General features: G+C 46.1%; 1 protein-coding gene across 3 annotated transcripts in view; it reads left to right on the forward strand.

The window, feature by feature from the left end:
- Positions 1–24,852, forward strand: part of CCDC148 (coiled-coil domain containing 148) — a 226,862-nt gene extending 202,010 nt beyond the window's left edge. For 2 of the 3 annotated variants that reach the window (XM_073647135.1, XM_073647137.1), the window contains 3 exons: positions 692–809; positions 3,995–4,141; positions 24,230–24,852. In XM_073647135.1, the coding sequence (XP_073503236.1) occupies positions 692–809; positions 3,995–4,141; positions 24,230–24,376 (412 nt within the window). In that variant the 3' untranslated portion in view covers positions 24,377–24,852. The remainder of the gene's footprint in view (positions 1–691; positions 810–3,994; positions 4,142–24,229) is intronic. The other variant, XM_073647136.1, reaches the window with a different exon arrangement.
- The last annotated feature ends 1,468 nt before the right edge of the window (positions 24,853–26,320 follow it).

Here is a 26,320-nt window from a genome sequence, read left to right on the forward strand (position 1 = left end):
TATGCTACAATGGGTACCTTTACACGTCCATATACTTACACACAAAGTTTCAATTTATGTGACGATGAGGGCTTCAGGTTGTGTTCGGTGGTCTACCAGCTTAGTAGCAGAGGAAGCACACATCTTTGCAGGAGGTGAAGACAATCATACAATGACAAACACCTTGCTCCTGTTCATGGATATACATTGGCATCTTGATATGACTACAGTCTCAACAGAATGTGGGATCCATAAAGTGCAGTTACTATACAGTAACAGCAAAAGGAGTCCATTTGTCCAGTCCTAGAAAGAAAGTCACATGTCAATGAGCAGCATAGTTCAGGGCTCGTCTTCCCGTCATCTTCTACTTTATCTTGCTCTACATCTTCATCTTCCTGGCGTCTCCCGTTAAAATACCTCTACAGCAGCTACAACCACCGATCTTTTCCTCTCTTTGTATCTTTGTTCTTAATGATTATAAAATGAGCATGATGACTATTGATCCAAGAATAGGCCCCAGAACTCCTCTGTCACCATTGCTCATGAAGCCGGCCCGGAGCCGCCGCGGTTTGAATGCAGATGCTTATTCTGACATTGTACTAATCGGAGCAGAGTACAGTGATAAACCGGAGATGTAATATTGTTTCATCGGTGAATGGTCATTGATTTCTGCAGTTCATTGAGTTAATTTTCCCACTACATTTGTTCTCAGGGTTGTCTATCGGCAGCAGTTGTTAGAGAAACGTCTGACAGAAAGAAAGGAGGTGGCTCTTCATGAGGAGCTGGTAGAGTTAGAGAGACAGAGACGGCTTGAAGCTCTACGTCAGCAGGTAACGTGGTGACGCTCTCATATTGTAATTATTGCTGTAACTAGCTACAAATCTACCTGTTAATTGAAGACACAGATACGACTATCCTACATATCCTTTTACAACTGAATTAATAGGTGCAACTGCACCATCTTATACGAGTTTTCCTACAACTACCACTTATTACTTATCCACCCCCACCGAGCACCCGTCCCAAGTCTCCCATTGGAATGCAGGAGTGATGGTTCATGCATACTGCTGCTTCATTTAAAGTCTACGGGACTGATGAAGATAGTAAAGTACATTTCTCAGTTATTTCCATCAGTTTTATTAACGATGACTGGCACAGCAGTACACATGCCTGACATTTGCTTCATTCAACCTGGGGAACACCGGAGACCCATTCCTGTGAATTATGAGGGTCCCTACAGTATGATCCACAGTGATCAGAAACTTGTCACCTATCCTGTGGATAGGTGATTAGCAGAGTGAGTGAACCCGAACCTTACAGTTCGGGATTCATACCGAACACCTATGATCCTTTGTTGGGTGAAGAGAATGGGGCATCAGACTGCGCTGCTTGCCTGTCAGAATTATGTACCAGAGGAATCCAAATCGATGTAATGATGAAATAGACTTTATTTCTACGCATTTCGTGGTGATCACACCACTTCCTCAGGACAGTCTATACACATACACATACAGGGTCTGTTATTTATAGCAAAATAATGCACATGAATGCAAAAAAATCACCACACCTCGGGGTGCGGGGAATCAGACTAAATGCATGTATACACCGTTGATCCAGAAAGCATTCTCTGAAAGCAAAAAAATGGAACAGACAGACTTAATCTCTAATAATAAAAAAACAAAAAACTCAGCATCCAATACTACGTTTAATTTTAATTTTATCACCACTTTTTCAGCCCAGAACAAGAGAATTCATTTAGTTCTGAAAAAACATTGGGATATGCTTCTCAATGATCCCATATTGGGGAGGCTTCTACCCAGTTCCGAGAGAGATTAGTGTTCGGAGTTCCGAGAGAGATTAGTGTTTGGAGTTTCGAGAGAGATTAGTGTTCGGAGTTCCGAGAGAGATTAGTGTTTGGAGTTTCGAGAGAGATTAGTGTTCGGAGTTCCGAGAGAGATTAGTGTTTGGAGTTTCGAGAGAGATTAGTGTTTGGAGTTCCGAGAGAAAGAGATTAGTGTTTGGAGTTCCGAGAGAAAGAGATTAGTGTTTGGAGTTCCGAGAGAAAGAGATTAGTGTTTGGAGTTCCGAGAGAGATTAGTGTTTGGAGTTCCGAGAGAACGAGATTAGTGTTCGGAGTTTCGAGAGAGATTAGTGTTCGGAGTTCTGGGAGAGAGAGCCCCCTGGCCCTTACCACGACCAATTTACAGCAACAAAATCTGGGTCCCCATTGACTTCTTTGGTATTCGGTTTCTGGTTAAAGTTTGGGTAGAGTTCTGGTACCTGAACCGAACTTTTGACTAAAGTTGCCTTACATATGTAACAAAATGCTGCCCTTTATGGAGGGACTTTGTCTCATGGTTAGTGCATTCATGCCTGGTCCTGTTACTTGGCATTCTGGTCCAGGGGCTACAAAGACTTCTTAATTATTTATGCATTAAAACATTGTGTAACTTGGGGGATAACGTAAGAATTTACAAATACAAATACTTGGTAGGTTCCCTCATCACTAATGTAGTATATAGTATATTCAGTGCTTAAATTGACACAGGACAGTATTGCGGATTTCTGTCCTATTAATATTAATACTAACCAATCACAATTTGTCCCATTCCCTTATGAAGCCACTGTCAGAGAGAAACATGTTGGGGGTGACACTTCTAATTTGTGATTTAGTTTTAACCAAATATTATTAGGTTAGGAATACTGTCCCATGTCAATTTAAGCATTGAATGTGTAATATATTATATAAATGTTGAGGGAACCTTCCAGCTGTTTGGATTTTTAATTCTTATATTATCCCTAAAATGTGCAAAATGTTTTAATGCATAAGTAATAAAAATTAAGGTTTTAGCAATCTGTAATAGAGGGGCTGGTCTACTAGTGGGGCTTTTGCCTTTTTGGTAATGTTTTTTTAACACATTTATTGACTCAATTCTTCTCCATAATCAGCCCTACAAAAGGTATCACTGTTGTATAGAACGTGTGACATGGTGTACATGTGGATGCTCTGATTGTTCTCCTAGATTCTTGATGAATACTAGGGCTGTTTAGTGCAAGATGACTTAAAGGACGGGATGAAATATTTATTAGTACTACTGTGAAGACACGGGGGTCTTCCATGGGCGTAATACTACTCAGACAACACACGGTGAGGGTAAAAGAGTGTAGCAATACTTTATTGAACCACCAAACAGACAATAAACATATAGAACCGTCCCAGCAAATACCCAACATGGTGCAAATTACAGAGTCTCACCCATCTGCTGGCTTGCCGGCAATAGAGCAGCTGCGACTTTGGGGTTTCCAGGGCCAACTACCCCAACCAGTGGCACCCCACTTTTGGCGGGCATCCACAGAGAGGAGATAGCGGCAAGTTTAGGAAACTGACAGTCCATGAAGATACGTGGCCTGGTGCCCTCATTGTCCCAACCTGGATTCTTCAAACGTCTCTGAGAGTTTAGCAATGGTCAATGGAGCAGATCTGTATTTCTGCAGCTGGGGCAGTGGTCCCCTAAGGTGACATCCTGTAGACTCACACCAAACAGTCGTAGAGACCTCTTTATATAGTTGACAACTGTCCTTCAAGCCACCATCTACAGGTCACAGAGAAGGGATGATGATATTACAGTTCATCCCCCAATTTGATTTGCAAACATTGCAGGATAAACTACAACCACCCAAACAATGCAAGTCAACAAGCTGCATGGTCTGATATAATGTGTAATCAAAATATTATCAAACAGCATTGTTTAATGATGCTGTCGTGCAATGATAACAGTGCAATCAACTGTAGGAGCTGATATAAGAGGTAAATAACAGCCATTCATCAATTAACAAATATCAACTCAACCTACAAGAAGAGTTAAGATCCAGATTCATGAATAATAGTTATGTCTCTGGGCCTACTGAATTTATGTCTATAAATAAGAGGAAAAGCTGTGTCATCACAGCTACTTTATACTGAAGAGTTGTAAAACTTGTGGTAACACATCAGGTTCTGAATTTCTTTATACAGGTGGCAGTTATAGCTGAATTTGATCCCTTCAGAATGATGAGTGACACACAAGCATGGAAAGCCAGACTCGGTATTGGAATAGAAGAAGAAATTGTCCTTCAGAAACCACTTTTTGATTTGTTCACATACAATGAACAGCAGGTCTGTGTGAGTTGTGCTAAACTTTTTTATTTATTTTCCTGTAAAAATCGCCTGTCTTGTCTGTTGACTGTGCCTGGGAAAGCAGTTTAAAACAGGTCTGTCACCAGATTTCACAATGCAATTTGCATATATTATTAAATTAATATTTTTGACCTAATGAGACTGGTGTACTTGCTTTGAATCCATCTCAAAAAGGCTGTATAATCTAGTTATTTAAATTAACATTGTATGAGTCAAGCTAAAGAGTAAGAGAGCTCATGAGTCCAAGTGTATTTAGTCTCTGCCCACCCAGCCTGACAGCTACAGCTTGTACTGAGTAGTGTGAGATCTCAGCAGGGAGGAGGGACACTGCAGAGCTTTCAATCAGACTGATCAGGTGGAAATTTAGCAATGAGGATTATACCCCACTTTTTACTTGCATTTCACAGCAATAACACCAGCACATTCAGGTCTAAGAGATCTATTTATTAATTATAGCAGTATTATAAAATCTGAAGATAGAGCCACTTTTCAAGTAACCATAGCTGAGCCACAATACTAAGCACAGCTTATGAACAAGAATGTCTCTGAATACACTATTTTTGTAATCAACAACCTCTTTGAATATTTAATTGGTATCATATTTTTTTCAGTGATTAGAACCAAAAGATGGTAATTTATTACATTATAATTATAATGTGTATTCCACCATTTTAAATGCAAAATGTATAAATCATTTCTATATAAATGGCCAATAATTCTATTTATCAGATTTAAAAAAAGCCAGACTAAATCCACTATTAGGCTGTGTGCCCACGTAGCAGATTTGATGCAGAGCGTTTTTGCCTCTCTGGCAGAAAAAAACGCATGCAGAGTTACATGTGTTTTTTCTGCCAGAGAGAAGCGTTTTTTCAGCATTTTCGCATGCAACCGGCATGGATTTATAATGTGTGAACAACTGATGCTTTAAAGGCAGCATCTATAGTAAAAAAAAAAAAGAATTAAAACGTTAAAAATAAAAAAAAAACCTGTATACTCCCCTCTCCGGTCTCCTCCAGTCTCCTCCCGGCGGCGATCCTGCGATCCTCTCTCTTCGGTGTTCCACAGTGTACTGTCAGGCCTGCGGTGACATAATTTAGTCAGCTGATGGTCACGCGACCATCACCTGACCGCCTACGTCAGCGGTCGCGTGACCATCAGGTGACTAAATGACGTCACCGCAGGTCCTGACAGTACACCGCGGGACTCCAAGGAAAGAGGACGTGGCCGGGAGCAGACTGGAGGAGACCGGAGAGCAGACCGGGGGCCGCCGTAGAGGTGAATATACAGGTTTTGTTTCTTTTTAACTTTTTTATTTCTTTTTTTCACCTTGTGGTAGCCGGGATGAAGAGGAGTTGTAGACTCCTCTTCATCTCGGGTACCACACGCACCGTGATTACGCTGCAAATTCGCGGCCATTGAATTTAATTGAAACGCAGCAAATCCACATATACCTGCGGGTTTGCTGCGTTCCTCAATGGCCGTGAATTAGCAGCGTAATCGCGGTAGAAATGGTCATGCTGCGTTTTGCAGCGCAATGCGAATTCGGTGGGCAAATTAGCGCATCATGTGCACAGCACATCTGAATTCACATTGCTTTGCATGGCAGACTATTTTACAAGCGTTTTCGCAGCCGCAAAAATGCTACAAAACGCTACGTGGGCACATGGCCTTAGGCTATTCTTTCTCTACATTGTTGGCTTATGTTTAGTTTACATGTGTGCATGTATAAAGAATGCCTCCAAAGGGGAGAGGAATATATCCATAGTACATTCATCACTATGCAAAAAAAATGACACAGACACAAACATATGTACATACTGTCACATACATATACACATCGCAATACTCATATACTGTATACAGTACAGTACAAAAGTTTAGGCAGGTGTTAAATAATGCTGCAAAGTAAGATTGCTTTATAAAATAGAAGTATGTAAGATGGCCACCAGACAGGTCCTTGAGGGGAGATCAAGGAGCTTGTATCATCGAGGTTGGTAGCTTCTTTGATGTAAACACGGGAAAGCATGCTCCAGCACGTATAGTGCTGAGAGAGTTAATAGGGCGTATCAGGGACGGGTTTTACGAGCAGTCATAAGAGATGGGTGGGAATGGCTGCTCACATGTCCCCACCCCGTGGGCATAGTTTGGAAAATAAAATGGAGAACAAGTGTTTCATTCAGTGTCTGTGGCTGGAGGTATGGAGACCTCCCATGTGTTTTGCTGAAGGACACTAACCTGAGCGGGCAAAACCGCCATATTGTATGGACTGTTTATTTTCTATTTTCACTCTGTGCTGGAAAAGGCTGTCTTTTTGTTTGCTTATGCTGAGCGGTTTATGAAGTCTGAATAAACCTGCCTGAACATTTTTATGAAACCGCTTCCTATGCCTACCTCAAATGCAGCTGAGTGAGTACCAATCTCTACAACTGATTCTAGAAGCACGGGCACAAATCCCAAGGGGCAATGTGACTGCTACAGGAAACCGTATGTGTCCTGGGTGAAGGCCGCCGGCCAGCAAGGGACGTCCGGCAGCATGGAGGAGCTGATAAAGCAACTAGTGCAGGCTAATCTCCAGTAGCAAAAGATTTGGCAGCAGCATCAACAGCAGCAGCAGTGGCAACAGTAGCAGCAGCACAAACAGCAGATGAAACTCCTAACCGAGGCGGTCCGTGGCAGGGCAATCGCCCCACCCCCAAGTCCAGGTGATGACTCACATGTGAGGAAGACGGTAAGGAGAGCATTGCAAAAGATGACCCCGGGTGATGACGTAGAGGCATTCCTGACTGTATTTGAAAGGGTGGCGGAACTGGAGAAGTTGCCTCCAGAGCAGTGGGCGTAAGTTCTAGCGCCATATCTAACGTGGGAACCGCAGAAGCCTTTTTATGACCTGGCCTTGCAGGACGCAAAAGAGTGCGCCAAATTGAAAACGGAGATTTTGGCGCTTAGGAGTGACTCTGACTGTCAGGGTGCAACGGGTGGACTACTGGACCTATTGCAGTGACAAACCTCCCAGATCCCAAATGTTCAACCTCCTACACCTGGTCCAAAAGTGGTTGCAACCTGAATCTTCCTCCCCATCACAAATGGTGGAGAAGGTTGTTATGGACAGGTTCATACACTTCTTTCCGAGGCCGGTGCAGTCCTGAGATGCCAAGGGAGATCCCTGTAATGCCAATGATTTAGTGGGGCTGGTGGAAAGGTACCAGACGGTAGAGAGTTACTTGGGGAAGCAAGGGGTCTTAGCATCTCCATACTGTGGTTCCCAAAAGGGGGCAGATACCCAAAAGAAGGGAACTAGAGCCACATCTGGAGGGCTTCCAAGAGGCGTCTGAGTTGCTGCCAAAGGCCCCACCCAATAGTGTAATTTTTTGAAGATGTCATACCCCGGGTGACATAGCCGCCCGGTGCCTCATGACCAACGAGCCAATGGACTGCAGCATAGAATGGCGCTGCTCGTATTTTGCATATCCTGCCTGCAATGCTGTCCCTCAACCAGGCGAAGGACTGCAGGCCTGCCTTGTGTCAGTGAATGGAGTGCAAATGACTGGTCTGTTGGACTCAGGGAGTTTGGTATCCCTAGTGAGGGCCTCAATTCCTCATCGGCTGATTCTGGGGAAAAAGTTGGGCGTCCGCTGTATCCATGGGGATGCTAAGGACTACCCTGTTGTCCGAGTGGTCATAGACACAAACTGTGGCGCCGAGTCCCATGAGGTGGGCGTAGTCAAGGACCTATTGCACCCTGTTATAATAGGGCGGGACTTTGCCTTGTTTTCGGACTTGTGGGGGAAAGGGAGGAAGCTGGGTTGTCCGGACAACAGCCAGGTCACTCCTAAAGAAACCTTGTCACAGGCCGCAGCTGACAGGTTTCCCTTTTGTGTGCTTGTTGAGGCTGAGGCAGCATCCCCAGAGGCCAACATCCCTGAGCTGGAGGTGTCCAGGGGAAACTTTGGAACCGCCCAACCCAGGGACTTAACTGTTCTTAATGGTGTTGCTCAATAGCTGGGGGCTGACACCCGATATCCGTACTTTGCCGTAAATGGGGAGTTACTATATTGGGTCACCAAGCTCAGAGGGGAGGAAATCGAGCAGTTACTAGTGCCAGGGCCGTACAGACACAGGTTGTTAGATATGGCCCATGCACATGTCTTAGGTGGTCATTTGGGGGTAGAAAAAAAACAGGAAAGGATCCTCCAGAGATTCTACTGGCCTGGTTGTCACCGTGAGATCGTGAATCATTGTCGGTCCTGTTCCACCTGCCAGCTGACCTCTCCTGCGGCTCACTTCCGTAGCCCCTTCGTTCTACTGCCTATCATTGAAGTCCCATTCGATCGCATCCCATGGATTTAGTGGGAGCCCTGGTCAAGTCCGCAAGAGGACATCAGTATATCCTGGTGGTACTGGACTACGCTACATGGTACCCGAAGGCTGTACCACTACGAAACTCTATGCCAAGTGCATAGCCCAGGAGTTGGTCCACATGTTTTCTAGAACGGGGTTGCCTAACGGACCATGGGACCCCATTTATGTTAAGGGTGATTAGGGAGTTGTGCAAAACCCTGCCAATCACACAACTCGGGACCTCAGTCTACCATCCCCAGACAGACGGCTTAGAGGAGAGGTTTAATAAAACTTTGAAGGCCATGTTGAAGAAGTTCGTAGAGAAGGATGGCCAAGACTGGGACTGTCTACTGCCGTACCTTGTCTTCTCCATTAGAGAAGCCCCTCAGTCCTCTACTGGATTATCCCCTTTTGAGCTGTTATATGGTTGAAACCCCCGCGGATTCCAGGTATCAAAGGAGACCTGAGAGGCGGAGTCTACACCCTACAACAGTGTAATCGAACATGTAGCCCAGATGCAAGAGAGGATTGCCGAGGTGATGCCGATTGTGAAAGAACACCTCCTCAAAGCCCAAGAGGCACAGTCGAGAGTCTGCAATAGATCAGCGAGGGTGAGACACTTCAACCCTGGGGATCGGGTACTGGTTCTGGTGCCTACCGCGGAGAGCAAATTACTGGCCAAGTGGCAGAGCCCCTATGAAGTAGTTGAAAAGGTTGGCGACGTCAACTATAAAGTCCACCAACCAGGGAGAAGGAAGTCCTACGAAGTGTACCACGTCAACCTCATTAAGCCATGGCGAGATAGGAAGGCCGTGAAAGCTCCGTGTTTGGTGGTGAAGGCTGAAGCCGACATTGAAGAGGTCAAGGTGACAGAGTCGCTGTCACATGCCCAAAAGCAACAGTGCCAAGAGTTGCTACATCGGAACAGAGACCTGTTCTCAGAACTACCAGGGTGTACCCAGATCATAAAGCATGAGGTTCTTACGGAGCCTCATGTCCGAGTAAACATGAAGCCGTATCGGATTCCCGAAGTCCGCCGAGAGGTGATCTCGAAAGAAGTGAAGCTGATACTGAGTCTGGGAGTCATTGAAGATTCCAAGAGTGGCTGGTCCAGTCCCATAGTCTTACTGCCGAAACCAGATGGAGAATGGCGGTTTTGCAATGACTATAGGAAGCTCACTGAAGTCTCGAAGTTCGACACCTACCCAATGCCCAGGGTAGATGAACTGATTGAAAGGTTGGTGTTATGATCTGCAACATGTGCTAAGGAAAGAAAAGGGAAAGCAGTCCCTACAGTAAGACCAGTGGCGTACATAGGAATCATGGGGCCCCATAGCAGAAGTTCTAATTGGGCCCTCCCCCCCACAAAAAATTTATATTTGTGTGGGTCACTGAAGAGCAGATCTCACAACTTTCCAGCCTTTACATAGTAATTTTCCTCCTGCTGAAGTCCTAGATTCCTCTTTCATTGCCCCATAAAGTATGATGCCAACAAAAGTGTCCCCAAACACAGTATGATACCCCCATGGTGAATTCCTCCACATGCACAGTATGATGACCCTACTGTGCCCCACCTCAACTCCCAAGGCAAAGTTTGGTGACCCCAACACAGTATGATTCCCCCAACTGTGACCCCCAAAGCTCTCCATACACTATAATGTGCCTACATACAGTATAATGGCCCACACGAGCCCTCCAAACAGTATAATGGACCCCACACAACCCTTCACACTGTATAATTGCTTTCATACAGTATAATGGCCCCCCACATAGCCCTCAAAATATTATAATGGCTCCACAGCCTTCTATAGAGTATAATACACCACCGATAATCCTCCATATAGTATAATGCTCCCCCCATAATCCTCCATATAGTATAATGCGCCCCCCATAATCCTCCATATAGTATAATGAACTTCCCATGGTCCTCCGTAGAATATAATGCACTCCCCATAGTCCTCCATACAGTATATTACACACCCCATAGGGTAAAATGCAGCCCCCATATAGTATAATGCACCCCACAGTCCTGCAGTATTATGGGCACCACGTACTCACTGATTTTAAAATACCATATATTTTAAATAAGCCGATCCGAGTATAAGCCGAGGCCCCTAATTTTACCACAAAAAACTGGGAAAATGTATTGACTTGAGTGTAAGCCTAGGGTGAGCAATGCAGCAGCTATTGGTAAATTTCCCTATCCTGGTATGTGTGGCACCCCCTCAATCCTGGTATGTGTGGCCTCCCCAACCCTGGTATGTTTGGCCTCCCCAATCCTGGTATGTGTGGCCTCCCCAATCCCCCAATCCTGGTATGTGTGACCTTCCCAGTCTCCCAATCCTGGTATGTGTGGCCTCCCCAATCCTGGTATGTGTGGTCTTCCCAGTCCCCCAATCCTGGTATGTGTGGCCTTCCCAGTCCTCCAATCCTGGTATGTGTAGCCTTCCCAGTCCCCCAATCCTGGTATGTGTAGCCTTCCCAGTCCCCCAATCCTGGTATGTGTAGCCTTCCCAGTCCCCCAATCCTGGTATGTGTAGCCTTCCCAGTCCCCCAATCCTGGTATGTGTAGCCTTCCCAGTCCCACAATCCTGGTATGTGTAGCCTTCCCAGTCCCACAATCCTGGTATGTGTAGCCTTCCCAGACCCACAATCCTGGTATGTGTAGCCTTCCCAGTCCCCCAATCCTGGTATGTGTGGCCTCCCCAATCCCCCCCAATCCTGGTATGTGTGGCCTCCCCAATCCTTGTATGTGTGGCCTCCCCAATCTCCCCAATCCTGGTATGTGTGGCCTCCCCAATCTCCCCAATCCTGGTATGTGTGGCCTCCCCAATCCCCCCCAATCCTGGTATGTGTGGCCTCCCCAATCCCCCCAATCCTGGTATGTGTGGCCTCCCCAATCCCCCCCAATCCTGGTATGTGTGGCCTCCCCAATCCCCCCAATCCTGGTATGTGTGGCCTCCTCATTCCCCAATCCTACTATGTATGGCCCCAATCACTGCACACATAAAATAATAAACACTTATACTCACCTTCCTTCCTCACCTCTCCTCCAGCGCTGCGTCCTGTCTGCTGCAGCTCATGTCGGCATCTGAGCAACGCGCGCTCTCAGAAGCCGAGGTGAGCTGCTGCCGGCATCTTCACGCTTCTCCACGCTGGGACTATGGGCGTGGAGAAACGTGAATATGCTTTCTCTTTAGCAGCAAGCACTGTCAGAAGGAGTCGGGGCTCGGCGCTCCTCCTTGGCCGCTAAGAGAATGAATATTCCCTCTTCTCCACGCCCATGGGAGTAGAAAAGAGGGAATATTTGTGTCCCTTTAGCAGTGAGCACACGGGGTAGCTGCAGCAGCGGTGACTGCGTGTGCCTGCTCCTCCACCGCCGCAACCCGCTCCTCCGCCGAAACCTCCCTCCCCCCAATACTCACCTATCCTCCTTGTTCCCACGCTGTTTGGGGCCCTCCCGGCTCACGGGCCCCCTTCTGGTCACGGACCCCATAGCAGTGGCGTGGCCTGCCGCCATTGGTAGTACGCCACTGAGTAAGACTAAGCTGAATCCCTACGATGTAGCGGGCTGCCTGTTCCTAGCGAACGGACCTGCCTCAGTCCTCGGCTAGTCTGAACGAAGACCTATAGAATAAAGGAAGGAGTCCCTAAAAGAACTATGGACTGGAACAAAAATGGGACACCTCCTGAATACCGCCGTCTGAGCAGATTTTCTGGGGACTAGGACCTGGCATTACAGGAGTCTTTATCTCATTCAGCCTGAACCTCAGCCTCCTATCCACACGAACAGCTAACTGCATGACATCCTGCAGAGTCTCAGGTGCGGGGAATGCAATTAGCAAATCCTTAACCCTTTCACTCAGACCAGCAAGAAATAGACATTTCAGAGCAGGATCATTCCATTTGACTTCTGAAGCCCATCTTCTAAAGTGTGTGCAATAATTTTCAACATCACCTGACCCCTGATTCAAACGCCTGAGTTCTGCCTCAGCAGATGAGATTCGATCAGGATCGTCATATAATAGCCCCATAGCAGAAAAAAATTCTTCTACCGACCTTAAGCATGAATCTTTAGGTTGGAGAGAAAAGGCCCACCCCTGTGGTTCATTGTGCAAAAGTGACATAATAAAACCAATGTGCTGTGATTCATTCCCAGAGGACCTTGGTCTCAAATGAAAATATAACAAACAAGCATTTTTAAAGGAAAAAAAATCTTGCTGTTTACCATAAAATACATCAGGCAGTCCTACCTTGGGTTTCACAAAATCCTGGATGGAAACCATACTGATCCCCGAATTTCTTTCCTTTTAGTTTTTTGGCCTGGACTTACTGTTATGGTCTGCAACATGTACTAAGGAAAGAAAGGGGAAAGCTGTCCCTACAGTAAGACTAAGCTGAATCCCTACGATGTAGCGGGCTGCCTGTTCCTAGCGAACGGACCCGCCTCAGTCCTCGGCTAGTCTGAACGAAGACCTATAGAATAAAGGAAGGAGTCCCTAAAAGAACTAAGGACTGGAACAAAAATGGGACACCTCCTGAACAGAGAAAGTTGTTGCAGAACACAAAAAGACAAACTGACAAAAAGGTACTAGAGGTCCCAGAAGGACCAAGCGAACTGACAGAAATAGGCACCGAAGCACCTGGCTAGAAACACAGTCAAACAACACTGAAGTCCAGCACAGCCAAAAGCTGGAATATATAGGCAGATGGTCACGTGATCGCAAAACACAAGATGGAAAAAAACAAACAGGAGGGCTCTAACAGTTGGGGCCGGCCAGGTACATCACCACCCTTGACCTCACAAAAGGATATTTGCAATTTCCCATGTCCCAGACACCAAGGAAAAGACTACCTTCTCAACGCCAGATGGATGCTTCCAGTACACAAGGATGCCACTAGGGTTACAAGGAGCACCAGCGACATTCCAGAGAGCCATGGACTGGATCCTAGCTCCCCACAAGAAGTACGCAGCAGCCCACCTGGTTGACATCGTGATCTACAGCCAGGATTGGGGAAGCCATCTGAGCAAAGTCCAGGCGATACTTTATGCTCTATGGAAGGCGGGGTTTTCTATAAACCGAAGGAAATGTGCCATGGGCATGGAGGAAGCCAAATACTTGGGCTATGTCGTAGGCAAAGGCAAAATAAAGCCCCAAATAAATAAAGTCGACGCGATCCAGAGTTGGCCACAACTCAAAGAAACAGGTCAGAGCGTTCCTGGGCATCATGGGCTATTACTGCCGGTTTATCCCTAACTTCGCCATGATAGCCGCCCCTTTGACAGACCTCCTTAAAGGTACAAAGTCGGCTATGGCTCAGTGGTCTCTAGAAGCTGAGATTGCCTTACAGGAACTCAAGCTAGCTCTATGTAAACAGCCAGTGTTGGTGGCACCGGATTTCTCAAAGGAGTTTGTGGTCCAGACGGATGCGACAGATGTCAAGCTGGGTGTTGTCCTATCACAAGAGGTGAACGGGGAAGAGCACCGTATAATGTATTTAAGTCGGAAGCTAACATCCTGTGAGAAGAATTACTCCATAGTGGAGTAAAAATGTTTGGCCATTAAGTGGGCGTTGGACACTCTAAAATACTACCTCTTAGGCAGGAAGTTTAGGCTAGTGTCAGACCATGCCTCACTAAGGTGAATGAGGGAGAAGAAGGGGAACAATGCCTGAGTGACCAGGTGGTTCCTAGCCCTTCAGGATTTTAGCTTCCATGTAGAGCATAGACCCAGGAAGCTGCATGGCTATGCTAACACATTGCCGAGGGTGCACTGTTTGATAGCAGAAGGTTCCAAGCCCCCCGGCTTTGGGCGGAGGGGACGGGTATGTAACATGGCCGCCAGATAGGTCTTTGAGGGGAGATATGCATCATCGAGGTTGGTAGCTTCGGTGATGTAAACCCAGGAAAGCATTCTCCAGCCTGTATAGTGCTGAGAGGGTTAATAGGATGCATCAGAACCGGATTTTACAAGCAGTCATAAGAGATGGGTGGGAATGGCTGCTCATACCGGGGGCGTGGTTTGGTAAGTAAAATGGAGACCAGGTGTCTCATTCAGTGTCTGTGGCTGGAGATGTGGAGACCTTCCATGTGCTGAAGGACACTAACCTGAGTGGGCGAACCTGCAATATTATATGGACTGTTTGTTTTCTGTTTTGACTCTGTGCCAGAATAAGCTGTCTTTTTGTTTGCTTATGCTGAGCGGTTTATGATGTCTGAATCAACCTGCCTGAACATTTTTATGAAACCGCTTCCTGTACCTACCTCAAATGCAGCTGAGTGAGTACCAATCTCTACAATTGTTAATAGTATAATTTAATCAATTGACAAAATGCAAAGTGAATGAACATAAGAGAATAAAATCAATATTTAGTGTGACTGTCCTTTGCATTTATCAATATTTCTAGTTACACTGGCACACAGCTTTTGAAGGAACTCGGCAGGAGGTTATTTAAAACATTGTGGAGAACCACAGATCTTCAGTGGATGTAAGCTTCCGCAAATCCTTCTGGTTCATTATGTAATAACACAGACTGGATGATGTTGAGATCAGGGCTCTGCGGGTCCATATCATCACTTTCAGGACTCCTTGTTCTTCTTTATGCTGATAATACTTCATATTGACATTGGCTGGATGTTTGGGGTCTTTGTCCTGCTGCAGAATAAATTTGGAGCCAATCAGATGCCTCACTGATGATGTTATATGATGGATAAGTACCTGTCTATATTTTTCAGCATTGAGGACACCATTGATCCTGACCAAATTCCCAACTCCATTTGCTGAAATGCAGCCTCAAACTTGCAGGGACCCTCCACCAAGCTTTACTGTCGCCTGCAGACATTCATTATTATACCATTCTCCAGCCCTTCAGTGAACATGCTGCCTTCTGTTACAGCCAAATACTTCAAATGTTGACTCATGAGTAGTGTTGAGCGAATTTGTTCGGCATTTCAAATTCGGGTTCGTGTTCGGGGTTCTGGCTTGTTCGCGCCAAAAAATTGACTCCACCCACGGACATCCCTGATTTGCCACACTGTCACGCAAATAACATCTGTGTGACAGTGTGGCAAATCAGGGATGTTCATGGGCGGAGCCAATTTTTTGGCTCTTATTCATTCTCGGCTGGACAATTGCAACTCTCTACTAATCAGTCTCCCTCTTAGTAAACTTTCCCCTCACAAATCCATCCTGAATGCAGCAGCCAGGATCATATTCCTCTCCAACCGCTTCACTGTTGCCTCTACTCTGTGCCAGTCATTGCACTGGTTGCCCATCTGCTAGAGTCCAAAATATACTCATCGCTCTCACCCTCAAAGCTCTTCAAAGTTCTGCACCACCCTACATCTCCTCCCTCATCTCAGTCTATCACTCTACCCGTAGAAAGTGATGCGAATATGCCAGTGATCTAAAGCGCTAGGGTGATGGATGGGGATAAAAAAAAACCTGAATAAGACAGGGGTAAATGGTCAATTAATAAAAGGTCTTCATTGACCATTTACCCCTGTCTTATTCAGCGTTTTTTATCCCCATCCATCACCCTAGCGCTTTAGATCACTGGCATATTCGCATCACTTTCTACTGTTTGTCCCTTTGGGACCACTGGTGGAGCTGCTTTGGGTTTTGTTTAATATTACTTACTATTTTGGAGGAATTAAGTGACATTTCCATTCACCACTGTTGCAAAGACCTGCCTGCACGCCGTCTAGGACCTGCATCACATGACAACTCACGTGACAAACCAGGAAGTGTTTGGGGAGCGGCACAACAATTGGCTGGGCTCCTTTGCATCTCCAGTCAGACAACACGGCATTCAGGCTTTTACCATAGTTGTGCAAGGTTGCGCAACCTTCGGGGTGAGTGGCCTTTTGGCCCCCAATTACTTTTCATTTAATCACAGGTGTCCTCACATTGCGCCCCTGTTTCTCTTTTTGTCTATCACTCTACCCGTGCCCTCTGTTTCGCTAAAGACCTAAGATTAACATCCTCAATAATCTGAAACTCCCAGTTCCCTCTGCAAGACTTTTCATGAGCTGCGCCAAGTCTCTGGAATGCAATACCCAGGACAATTTGATTAATTCCCAATTCCCACAGTTTTAAGAGTACCCTAAAAACGCACTTCTTTTGACTGGCCTATTCTCTCACCTCACTTATCTAACTATTTCTTCCTTGACCTTCCAAAATTCTCTTCCAAATCTGATCCCTCGTAGCATCTGTTTCCCTCCCCACTCCATACACTTAAAGGGGTTATCCGGTCCAAACCGATAAGTCTGCAGTCACTCTGTGTGACTGCAGACTTATGAAGCCCCCCAGTGTACACACTGCTGGAGGCTATGTATGCGTTATACATACCCCCGGCCAGTGGGCACAGCCTGGCTCCATAAACCGGCCGCGCCCACTGGCCGGGCATATGTATAACTCATACATATCCGCCAGTCCCAGGTTTGAAACCAGTGAATCTCCGCAGCGCACAGTGCGTTCCCTGGGGGGATTCATAAGTCTGCAGTGACACAGAGTGGCTGCAGACTTATTGGTTTGGACCGGACAACCCCTTTAATAGCATTTGTATCCGTACTTATACTGGCTGGTGACCGGTTCATGTAGCGTTACTTGAATACCCTATTTATTATATTGATGGCTGAACCGTACAATACAAGCACATTTTACAATTCACCTTTTTGTGTCTCCCCTATGTCCTCATAGATTGTAGCTTGGGAGCAGCAGGGCCCTCACTCCTCTAGGTATCTGTTGCATTATGTGTTACTCTGTAATGTCTTTATTGTCTGTACAAGTCCCCTCTGTAATGTAAGGTGCTGCAGGGTGTTATACCGTATTTTCCACCTTTACACATTCACTTTGCAATGTGTTCATTGAGAAAAACAAATTATTAACACTTCTATTTTTTTTTTTTTTTAAAAGCATAATTACTTTGTACAGCACTGTGCAAAACTTTTAGGCAGGTGTGGATGGAAAAAATGCTGTATACATTCACACTGTAACATATATACACACTGTGATATACATACATACATACATACTGTTGTGCTCAAAAGTTTACACACCCCGGCAGAATTTTTGCTTTTTTGGCCTTGTTTCAGAGAATATGAATGATAACAAAAAACTTTTTCTCCATTCATGGTTATTGGTTGGGTGAAGCCATTTATTGTCAAACTACTGTCTTTTCTCTTTTTAACTCTTAATGACAACCAAAAACATCCAAATAACCCTAATCAAAAGTTCACATACCCTGGTGATTTTGGCCTGATAACATGCTCAGAATTTGACACAAATGGGTTTGAATGGCTACTAAAGGTAACATCTTCACCTGTGACCTGTTTGCTTGTAATCAGTGTGTGTGCATAAAAGCTGAGTGAGTTTCTGGGATCCAGACAGACTCTTGCATCTTTCATCCAGCCACTGACGTTTCTGGATTGTGAGTCATGGGGAAAGCAAAAGAATTGTCAACGGATCAAAAGTTCACATACCCCAGTTCTTAATACCGTGTATTGCCCCCTCTAGCATCAATGACAGCTTGAAGTCTTTTATGGTAGTTGTGGATGAGGTTCTTTATTTTCTCAGATGGTAAAGCTGCCCATTCTTCTTGGCAAAAAGCCTCCAGTTCCTGTAAATTCCTGGGCTGTCTAGCATGAACTGCGCACTTGAGATCTCCCAAGAGTGGCTCAATGATATTAAGGTCAGGAGACTGAGATGGCCACTCCAGAACCTTCACTTCTGTAGCGTCAGCGTCTCTGCCTCCTGCCGGGCAGAGACGCCGATCCCCTCACCGCTGCGGTCCCAGTCCGACATCCTCCGGCTCCCCTGCTGCATCTGCCTGGGGTGCGCACACCAAGCCCAGTTCCCCGGGCACTGTACTTAGGGCGTGCGTGCGCTCCCTCCCTCTTAAAAGGGCCGCGAGCGCCTTCCTAAAGAGTCCCCAGCCAATGGCCGGAGGACTGCCCTTATATAAGGCACCTCCTCCAAAATGGAGGTGCCTGTGCAAGGTTGTTGTTTGTGTGCTAACACTCTCCTTAGCCCTCAGGTTCCAGTGCCCGCCAGCCTGTCTATCAGCCGTGTCCACCTGCCTGTCTAACAGCCGTGCTCGCCAGCCTATCAGCCGTGCCCACCTGCCTGTCTATCTGCCGTGTCCGCCTGCTTGTCTACCCGCATCACCTGCCTGTCTTCCAGCCGTGCTCATCTGCTGTCGGCTTTGGCCATCAGTCCCGTGGGAGTCGCCTGCTCTCACACAAGGTCGGTCCCAGAGTGGCACCTGGTTCACCTTCCTGGTCCCTCCTTGGTTCACGGAGTCGACTAAGCCGCCGTGTGGTCAGGGTCGGTTCGGGTAGGCACTTAGTTACGCACAGAGGTTCCACCACCCGGATCCGTAACAGTTTGCACAGGCCATGGAATCTAGTGGCTCTCAGGCTCCTTCGCTCTCAGACCTGTACCAAGACGTCTCTCACCAGAGATCCCAACAGGATACTATCCTGTCCTATCTGCGGACAGTCAACTCCCGCTTGGGCGCGCTGTCCACCCCGACTGTGTCCGCCACGAACCAAGCGGCACCCGCTCTGGCGGCACCTCAACCCAGGGGCTCTGTGGCATCCGGCTTTGGACCCCAACTATCTACTCCACATTTTGGTGGTGACCCTGCCCTATGTCGCGGCTTTATAAATCAGTGCACGCTGCACTTTGAGCTTCTGGCACACCAGTTCGCCTCCGACCGGGCCAAGGTGGCATTCATCATGTCTCACTTCACTGGAGAGGCATTGGCGTGGCTTAACCCTCTGTGGGAGAGAAGGGATCCTCTGGTGTCCGACCTCCAGGCCTTCCTCTCGGCTTTCGATGAGCCCGGACGAAAATCTTCGACTGCCTCCTCTTTTCTCCGACTCTGCCAAGGAAGTCTCTCTGTGGGACAGTATGCCATGCATTTCAGCACCCTTGCATCTGAACTTGCCTGGAACAATGAGACTCTGGTGTCCACCTTTTGGGAAGGCCTTTCAAGACGGATCAAGGATGAGCTAGCCGGTCGTGACATACCTCCCTCTCAGGACGACCTGGTGTCATTAGCTACACAGATCGACATCCGTTTTCAGGAGCGTTCTAAGGAGGCTACCCGTGAGAGAAGATACTGTGCCTTGCACCAACCTTCCAAAGGCCAGTCTCGCAACCAGCGTGTCTTCTCCAGAGTCTATGCAAATAGACCAAGTTAAGATGGTCAAGTCTCGCCAGGAGTTCCGAGGGGAGTTGCTTCTACTGTGGCAGTATAGAGCATCTAATCCACTCCTGTCCGGTGAGACCAGGAAACTCCAGTGTTTAGGATTGCTCGGAGAGGTCGTCCTAAGCAAAAGTTCTTCTCCGCCCTTGACTCTGTCCATTTCGGTTACCAGTGATGAGACACGCTTCTTCGAGGCTGCTTATCTGGATTTCGGAGCCGCTGGGAACCTCATTCAACAGGCCGTTGTGGAGCAATATCCGATTCCTACCATAGTCTGGCTGATCCTTTAGCGGTTTCCTCTGTGGATGGAATGCTTCTCTCTGAGACCATCTTGTTTGTCACTGAGCCTGTAACTCTTCAGGTGGGAATGCTACATTCGGAGAGGATCTCCTTTTACGTGCTGTCCGGCCTCTCTCATCCCCTCTTGCTTGGCCTGCCTTGGTTACAGAGACATGAGCCCGTCCTGAATTGGAGCTCTGGTGAGGTGCTCCGTTGGGGTCAGGGGTGTCATAAGTCCTGTCTGATTCCGGTTCGTCCTGCTCGACCTCCATCTACTCCAGCTAACAGCACGGTGGCTCTGTGGTTAGCACTGTAGCCTTGCAGCGCTGGGGTCCTGGGTTCAAATCCCACCAAGGACAACATCTGCAAGGAGTTCGACCTAATACCTGGTGCTTCACCTACTCGAGGGCGAATCTACCCCTTGTCACTGGCCGAGACCCGTTCTATGTCTGAGTGCATAGAAGGCAATCTTGCTAGGGGATTTATCCAGAAATCCATCTCTCCGGCTGGAGCAGGATTCTTCTTAGTCAAAAAGAAAGACGGCTCTCTGCGTCCATGTATCGACTATAGGGGCCTAAACCAGATTACCATCAAAAATAAGTACCCCCGCCTCTCATCTCAGAGCTGTTTGACCACATAAAAGGCGCGAAGATCTTCACTAAGCTCGATCTTCGTGAAGCGTACAATCTGGTCCGGATTCGCCAGGGAGACCAGTGGAAGATGGCATTCAACACTCGGGATGGTCACTACGAGTACCGCGTGATGCCCTTCGGTGTCTGTAATGCTCCAGCCTTCTTCCAGGAGTTAGTGAACAACATCTTTTGAGAACTCCTGTATTCCTGCGTGGTGGTGTACCTGGACGATATCTTGGTGTTCTCTCCTGATCTGCCCTCTCACCGGAGGGATGTTCGTCAGGTACTGCTGAGGCTCCAGAAGAATCGCCTGTATGCTAAGTACGAGAAATGCCTCTTTGAGGAGACCTCCCTACCATTTTTGGGGTGTATCATCTCTGAGACCAGACTGCGGATGGATCCCGAGAAGGTGTCTGCCGTCTTAAAGTGGCCCCGACCTGAGGGGTTGAAGGCTATTCAGCGGTTTCTGGGATTCGCTAACTGTAATCGCCTCTTCATTCCTCATTTTTCCTTCTGGACTGCTCCCATCTCTGCTCTCACCCGTAAAGGAGCAAATTCCAGGGAATGGACTTCCGAGGCGGAAAGTGCCTTTGTCTCTCTTAAACAAGCCTTCTCCTCCGCTCCAGTGCTGCTTCGTCCAGATTGCAATAAACAGTTCTTCCTGGAGGTTGATGCCTCTTCCTCCAGGGCCGGAGCAGTGCTCACCCAGAAATCCTTGTCCGGGCGAATGGTGACCTGCGGCTTCTTCTCCAAACTCTTTTCTCCGTCCGAGTGCAATTACTCCATAGGAGATCGAGAACTGCTGGCCCTCAAATTAGCGCTGGAGGAGTGGCGCTACTTGCTTGAGGGGGCTCATCTACACTGACCATAAAAACCCCGCTTACTTGTAGACCTCACAAAGACTAAATCCGCATCAAGCCAGATGGTCTATGTTCTTTGCTCGTTTCAGCTTCACTCTCCATTACCAGACAAGAATATTAAAGCTGACCTCTATCCCGCTCTTTCCTGTCTACCGACCAAGAGGAGGAGCCTCTACACATCATTGATCCCTCCAGGATAATGACCGTTGCTCCGCTTGACCTGTCTCATCTACCTCCTGGTAAGACCTTTGTAGCGGCTCAGGATCGGAAGAGGGTCTTACTCTGGGGTTATTCGTCCAAACTGGCAGGTCATGCCGGCCAGAGGAAGACTCTTCTGCTCATTGCCCGACATTATTGGTGGCCCACCCTGCGCAAGGATGTTGCGGATTTTGTCGCGGCTTGTTTCTCCTGTGCCCTTAACAAGATTCCTAGGCATCTCCCAGCAGGTTGTCTTCTTTCTCTCCCCGTGCCTTCTGCTCCTTGGCAACACATTGCTATGGACTTCATCACTGATCTTCCGGTATCTGCCGGTTCTACCGTCATATGGGTGGTCATTGACCGCTTCTCCAAGATGGCTCACTTCATTCCTTTGCCTGGTCTTCTGTCCGCACCTGTGCTGGCTAAGGACTTCATCCGTCACATATTTCGTCTCCACGGCTTACCCCTCCACATTGTCTTGGACAGAGGAGTTCAGTTCACTTCTCGCTTCTGGAGAGACACGTGCAAGCTGCTGGATGTCACTTTGGACTTTTCTTCGGCCTATCATCCTCAGTTCAACTGTCAGGTGGAACGTATTAATCAGATCCTTACCAGTTTTCTTCGGCACTTTGTCAACGCTCACCATAGCGATTGGGTAGAACTTCTGCCTTGGGCTGAGTTTTCTTATAACAACCATGTGAGTGAGTCCTCTGCTAAGCCTCTGTTTTCTGTGGTTTACGGTCAACACCCCCGAATTCCGTTTCCCGTCTCTTCTTCAGTGGACAATCCTGCCGCAGAGTCTCTCGTTAGTGACTTTTCAGTGATTTGGGAAGACACTAGATCTTCAGTCCTCCGAGCGGATGAAGAAGCATGCTGATAAGAGACGTCTGGATCCGCCTCTATTTCGTCCGGGAGACAAAGTCTGGCTTTCTTCCAAATATGTCTGTCTCAAGGTACCTTCATACAAGTTGATATTTTTTTTGTATGCCTTTCCTGTGTTATACAGTTCAACTACCTTTTCCAGTAGACTCGTTGACAATTCTTCTGCTTTCCCCATGACTCACAATCCAGAAACGTCAGTGGCTGGATGAAAGATGCAAGAGTCTGTCTGGATCCCAGAAACTCACTCATCTTTTATGCACACACGCGGATTACAAGCAAACAGATCACAGGTGAGGATGTTACCTTTAGAAGCCATTGAAACCCATTTGTGTCAAATTCTGAGCATGTTATCAGGCCAAAATCACCAGGGTATGTGAACTTTTGATCAGGGTCATTTGGATGTTTTTGGTTGTCATTAAGGTTTAAAAAGAGAAAACACAGTAGTTTGACAATAAATGGCTTCACTCAACCAATAACCATGAGTGGAGAAAAAGTTTTTTTGTTATCATTCACATTCTCTGAATCAAGACCAAGAAAGGAAAAATTCTCCTGGGGTGTGTAAACTTTTGAGCACAACTGTATTTCATGATAAGTCCTGCAGCCTTGTATGTGTACTTATGATGATCTCTTCTTATAATTAATAATTATAATTAGCTCTTTTTCTTAGTTTCCTGTTATTTAAATGCCTCATTTTAACACTTCTCTTTATTACTTTTTTATTTTTCCATTGCCCGTGACAGATAATCTCTGAGATTTTGATCACTTTTTACTGTGATATGACGAGACTGACAGCATGTACGGCTCAGTGAGTCTCTAGTGAGCTGTTCATCATAACACAGAGAAGCGCACGCCGGCTTCTTCATATACGTGTCCCTATCTGACACCTTCACATTCACAACTATTGATAGACAAGCCAGCACCGCTCGGATGCTGAAACTGACCTTTATCATTGCAGTCATATTTTCTGCCGCTTTGTAGAAAAAAAGAAGTTGATCTAATCCTTTGAGAGTCAAGTAAAAGATGATCCGAGTACAGATGCACAAACCTTCTCACCAGCAGGACTGACCTACTTGCCCGTACAAAGCGAGTCAGCAGTCATCAGCACTGCGGAAAGTCACTCTAGAACATGTCCAACATCTAACACTAAATATACCCTGCAGTATGAATAGGCAATAGTGATCCAAAGTCTGGATTTACCAATTACAGCTCCGAGACTTGGACAAAAAAAAAAAAAAATAATAATTTTTTTTTTATATTTCTCATATTTTATCATTAAAAGAAGTCGCCCTATAATAATTTAAATGGCAAACATTTTAAACCCTTCTTGATCAGATGATTTTTTGTTTTTGCTTTTTAGCATTTTCTTATCTTTTATTCAAATAGCCATAACTTTTGTATTTATTTATTTTTTTCAAAATAGCCGTATGAGGGTCTGTTTTTTCTAAATTATGGTGTACGCCCTGTTTACACCATAATTTGCAACCTTTTTTTTATTTTGCCATTTTTACACCATGTTTTCGACCTGAAAAATGTACGGTATTTTGCATTCTAATTTACACCACTTTCTGGCATAAATCTTCGCTGCCAATGTTATGCAATCACATTTAGAGATGCAGCTAATTTATTCTTTGAATAGCCCTTAAAATCCTTTTATTTTTTTCCAAATGCAGATCATCTGTGACCCGAGGGTCCGAGTTGAGATGGCTCTTCGAGAAGCCGGACTGCACAACACCAACTACGCTAAAGAAATCCTCCCCAAAATCCTCCCACCAAAACCACCAAGAAGAGACACGGAATCTACAGTGTTCAGAAAATAGCCAACTCCTCAGCGTGTAGTCATGTACGGTTCAATAGAGCGTTGTGTAATTGATGGGGGGGGTCTTACATCACCGGTGACACGGAGGGGCCTCTCCATTACACACACACCCGGCAGCTCTCCCGCCGTACATCACAATGCGCTCCTACAGTAAGTGTCTCTTTATGCAGTGTGAGGATGGAAATTGAGACATTAGATGTGAGAGATGGACTGGAGGTGACGGCTGCATTGCTCCGGTGGAATTTAGCGTCTCTTGTTTACTCAGTGTTTATTGCTATCCCCCGCATAACATGAATTGGAGAATGGTCGCTGACTTCTGGTGGCTGCAGGGGGAGAATGTATTTTAATGCATGAGTTGCATGAACGCCCGTATGAACATCTACGCTCTGCCATTGCTCATTTCATCCAGGCCGGGGTGACAAGGAGAATAAAATAGTTCTTGATTTCTTTATATACCATAATAAATATTTAAAGGTTCTTTTTCTGCCTTTGGCTATGTTCAGGTACAACTCCACAGCTCAATCACTAATGGAGAACATTTCTTCCCTTGAATATCATTTTATGTTTTTTTTGAAATTTTGGTGCCTTCTTAAATTATGGTCATAGCGTTCAGAGTTTCTAATCCACCACATAGAGACATATCTATCAAACAAAACATTCTGCCTGCCTGCTGCCACCACTAGGGGGAGCTTACTACATAATACTATTTATATTTTTTATTTAAAGGGGTTTTCCACTTTAACAAAACTGGACCACCACAGAAGGTACTTTCCTTCCCCGAGTGCAGCGCCGGCTCTCCACTTCTGCTGTGATCTGTGTGCTGGCTACAGTGGTGATATCATAATTACAGTGCACATCACCGCTGCAACCAATCGCTGAACTTGTGCCCGTTTACATCAGCACTGCCGCTGAGCTCAGTGATTGCCTGCAGTGGTGATGCATGCTGTTGATGTGACATCACCACTGCAGAGGCCGGAGTAGCATCAGAGAGCCAGTGCTGGACCTGCATATGGTAAGTACTATCTGTGTTTGTTATTTTACAATTCTAAAAGCGTTTGTCGGGCCAGTTGTGATAAAGTAGAAAGAGCCCTTTAAGAATAAGATATTATGCAATAAGCTCATGTGCGCCCCCTAGTGGGGGCCACAGGTAGCAAATGTTATATTTATTTTAAAGAGACATGAGCAAAAACTAACAAATTAAAAAAACTTACTTGAAAAGTTTACAGAAGGTAGGAATCATTATAAAAGAAAGAAGCAATATTCACCAGTGGAACCTCATCCTACAGCCAATCAGTGGCCTCCGGTAACTGGTGGTCAAGACGTGACCACTTCAAATACAGGCTGAGCCCATTGCTGTGGCAACCCTAGAGCGGGTGTATTCCAATGGTAAGTACGGTATTACGCCTTTCTTTTAGAATCCCTACTCTCACTTATTAAATAGGTTTTCTGCCACTTTTGAGTTTACAGACAGGAGGAGAAGGACCCTGCCCTGGGGGCGTCTAATCTACAAATGATCTTTTATATCGGACAAGTAGACCTCTATAAAGATGGATTATGACATTTATCACCACCGGATTTTACCCTGATGATTAGAGGTGGACAGTAACTCTAAGAAGTTTGTGGAAATATTCCTAGAACGTCTTTAATGGAAGTAAAGAAGGAGAATTGTATCAGAATATCTAATACTCGCATAGTACACAGAATAATAATAATAATAAGCTTTTATTGAAATTCCTTTATATACACATATTAAAATATATAACAGCATATAAGATACAAATATTCCTTACAGTATAGACAACAGACAGCATCATGAGATTGGAAAATGCATGTTATCAAATTATAGCCTGATCTTTATCATAGAGGCACAGATGAGCTCAATCTGTATGGGGCCTGGGCCTCTGTGGCCAGGATTAGAAAAACCTGGTTGCTTTTAGTGATGAGC

The sequence above is a fragment of the Phyllobates terribilis genome, unplaced genomic scaffold (genome assembly GCF_046119375.1).
Source record: "Phyllobates terribilis strain yellow unplaced genomic scaffold, ASM4611937v1 Scaffold_9__5_contigs__length_417890890, whole genome shotgun sequence".
Lineage (NCBI taxonomy): Eukaryota > Metazoa > Chordata > Amphibia > Anura > Dendrobatidae > Phyllobates > Phyllobates terribilis.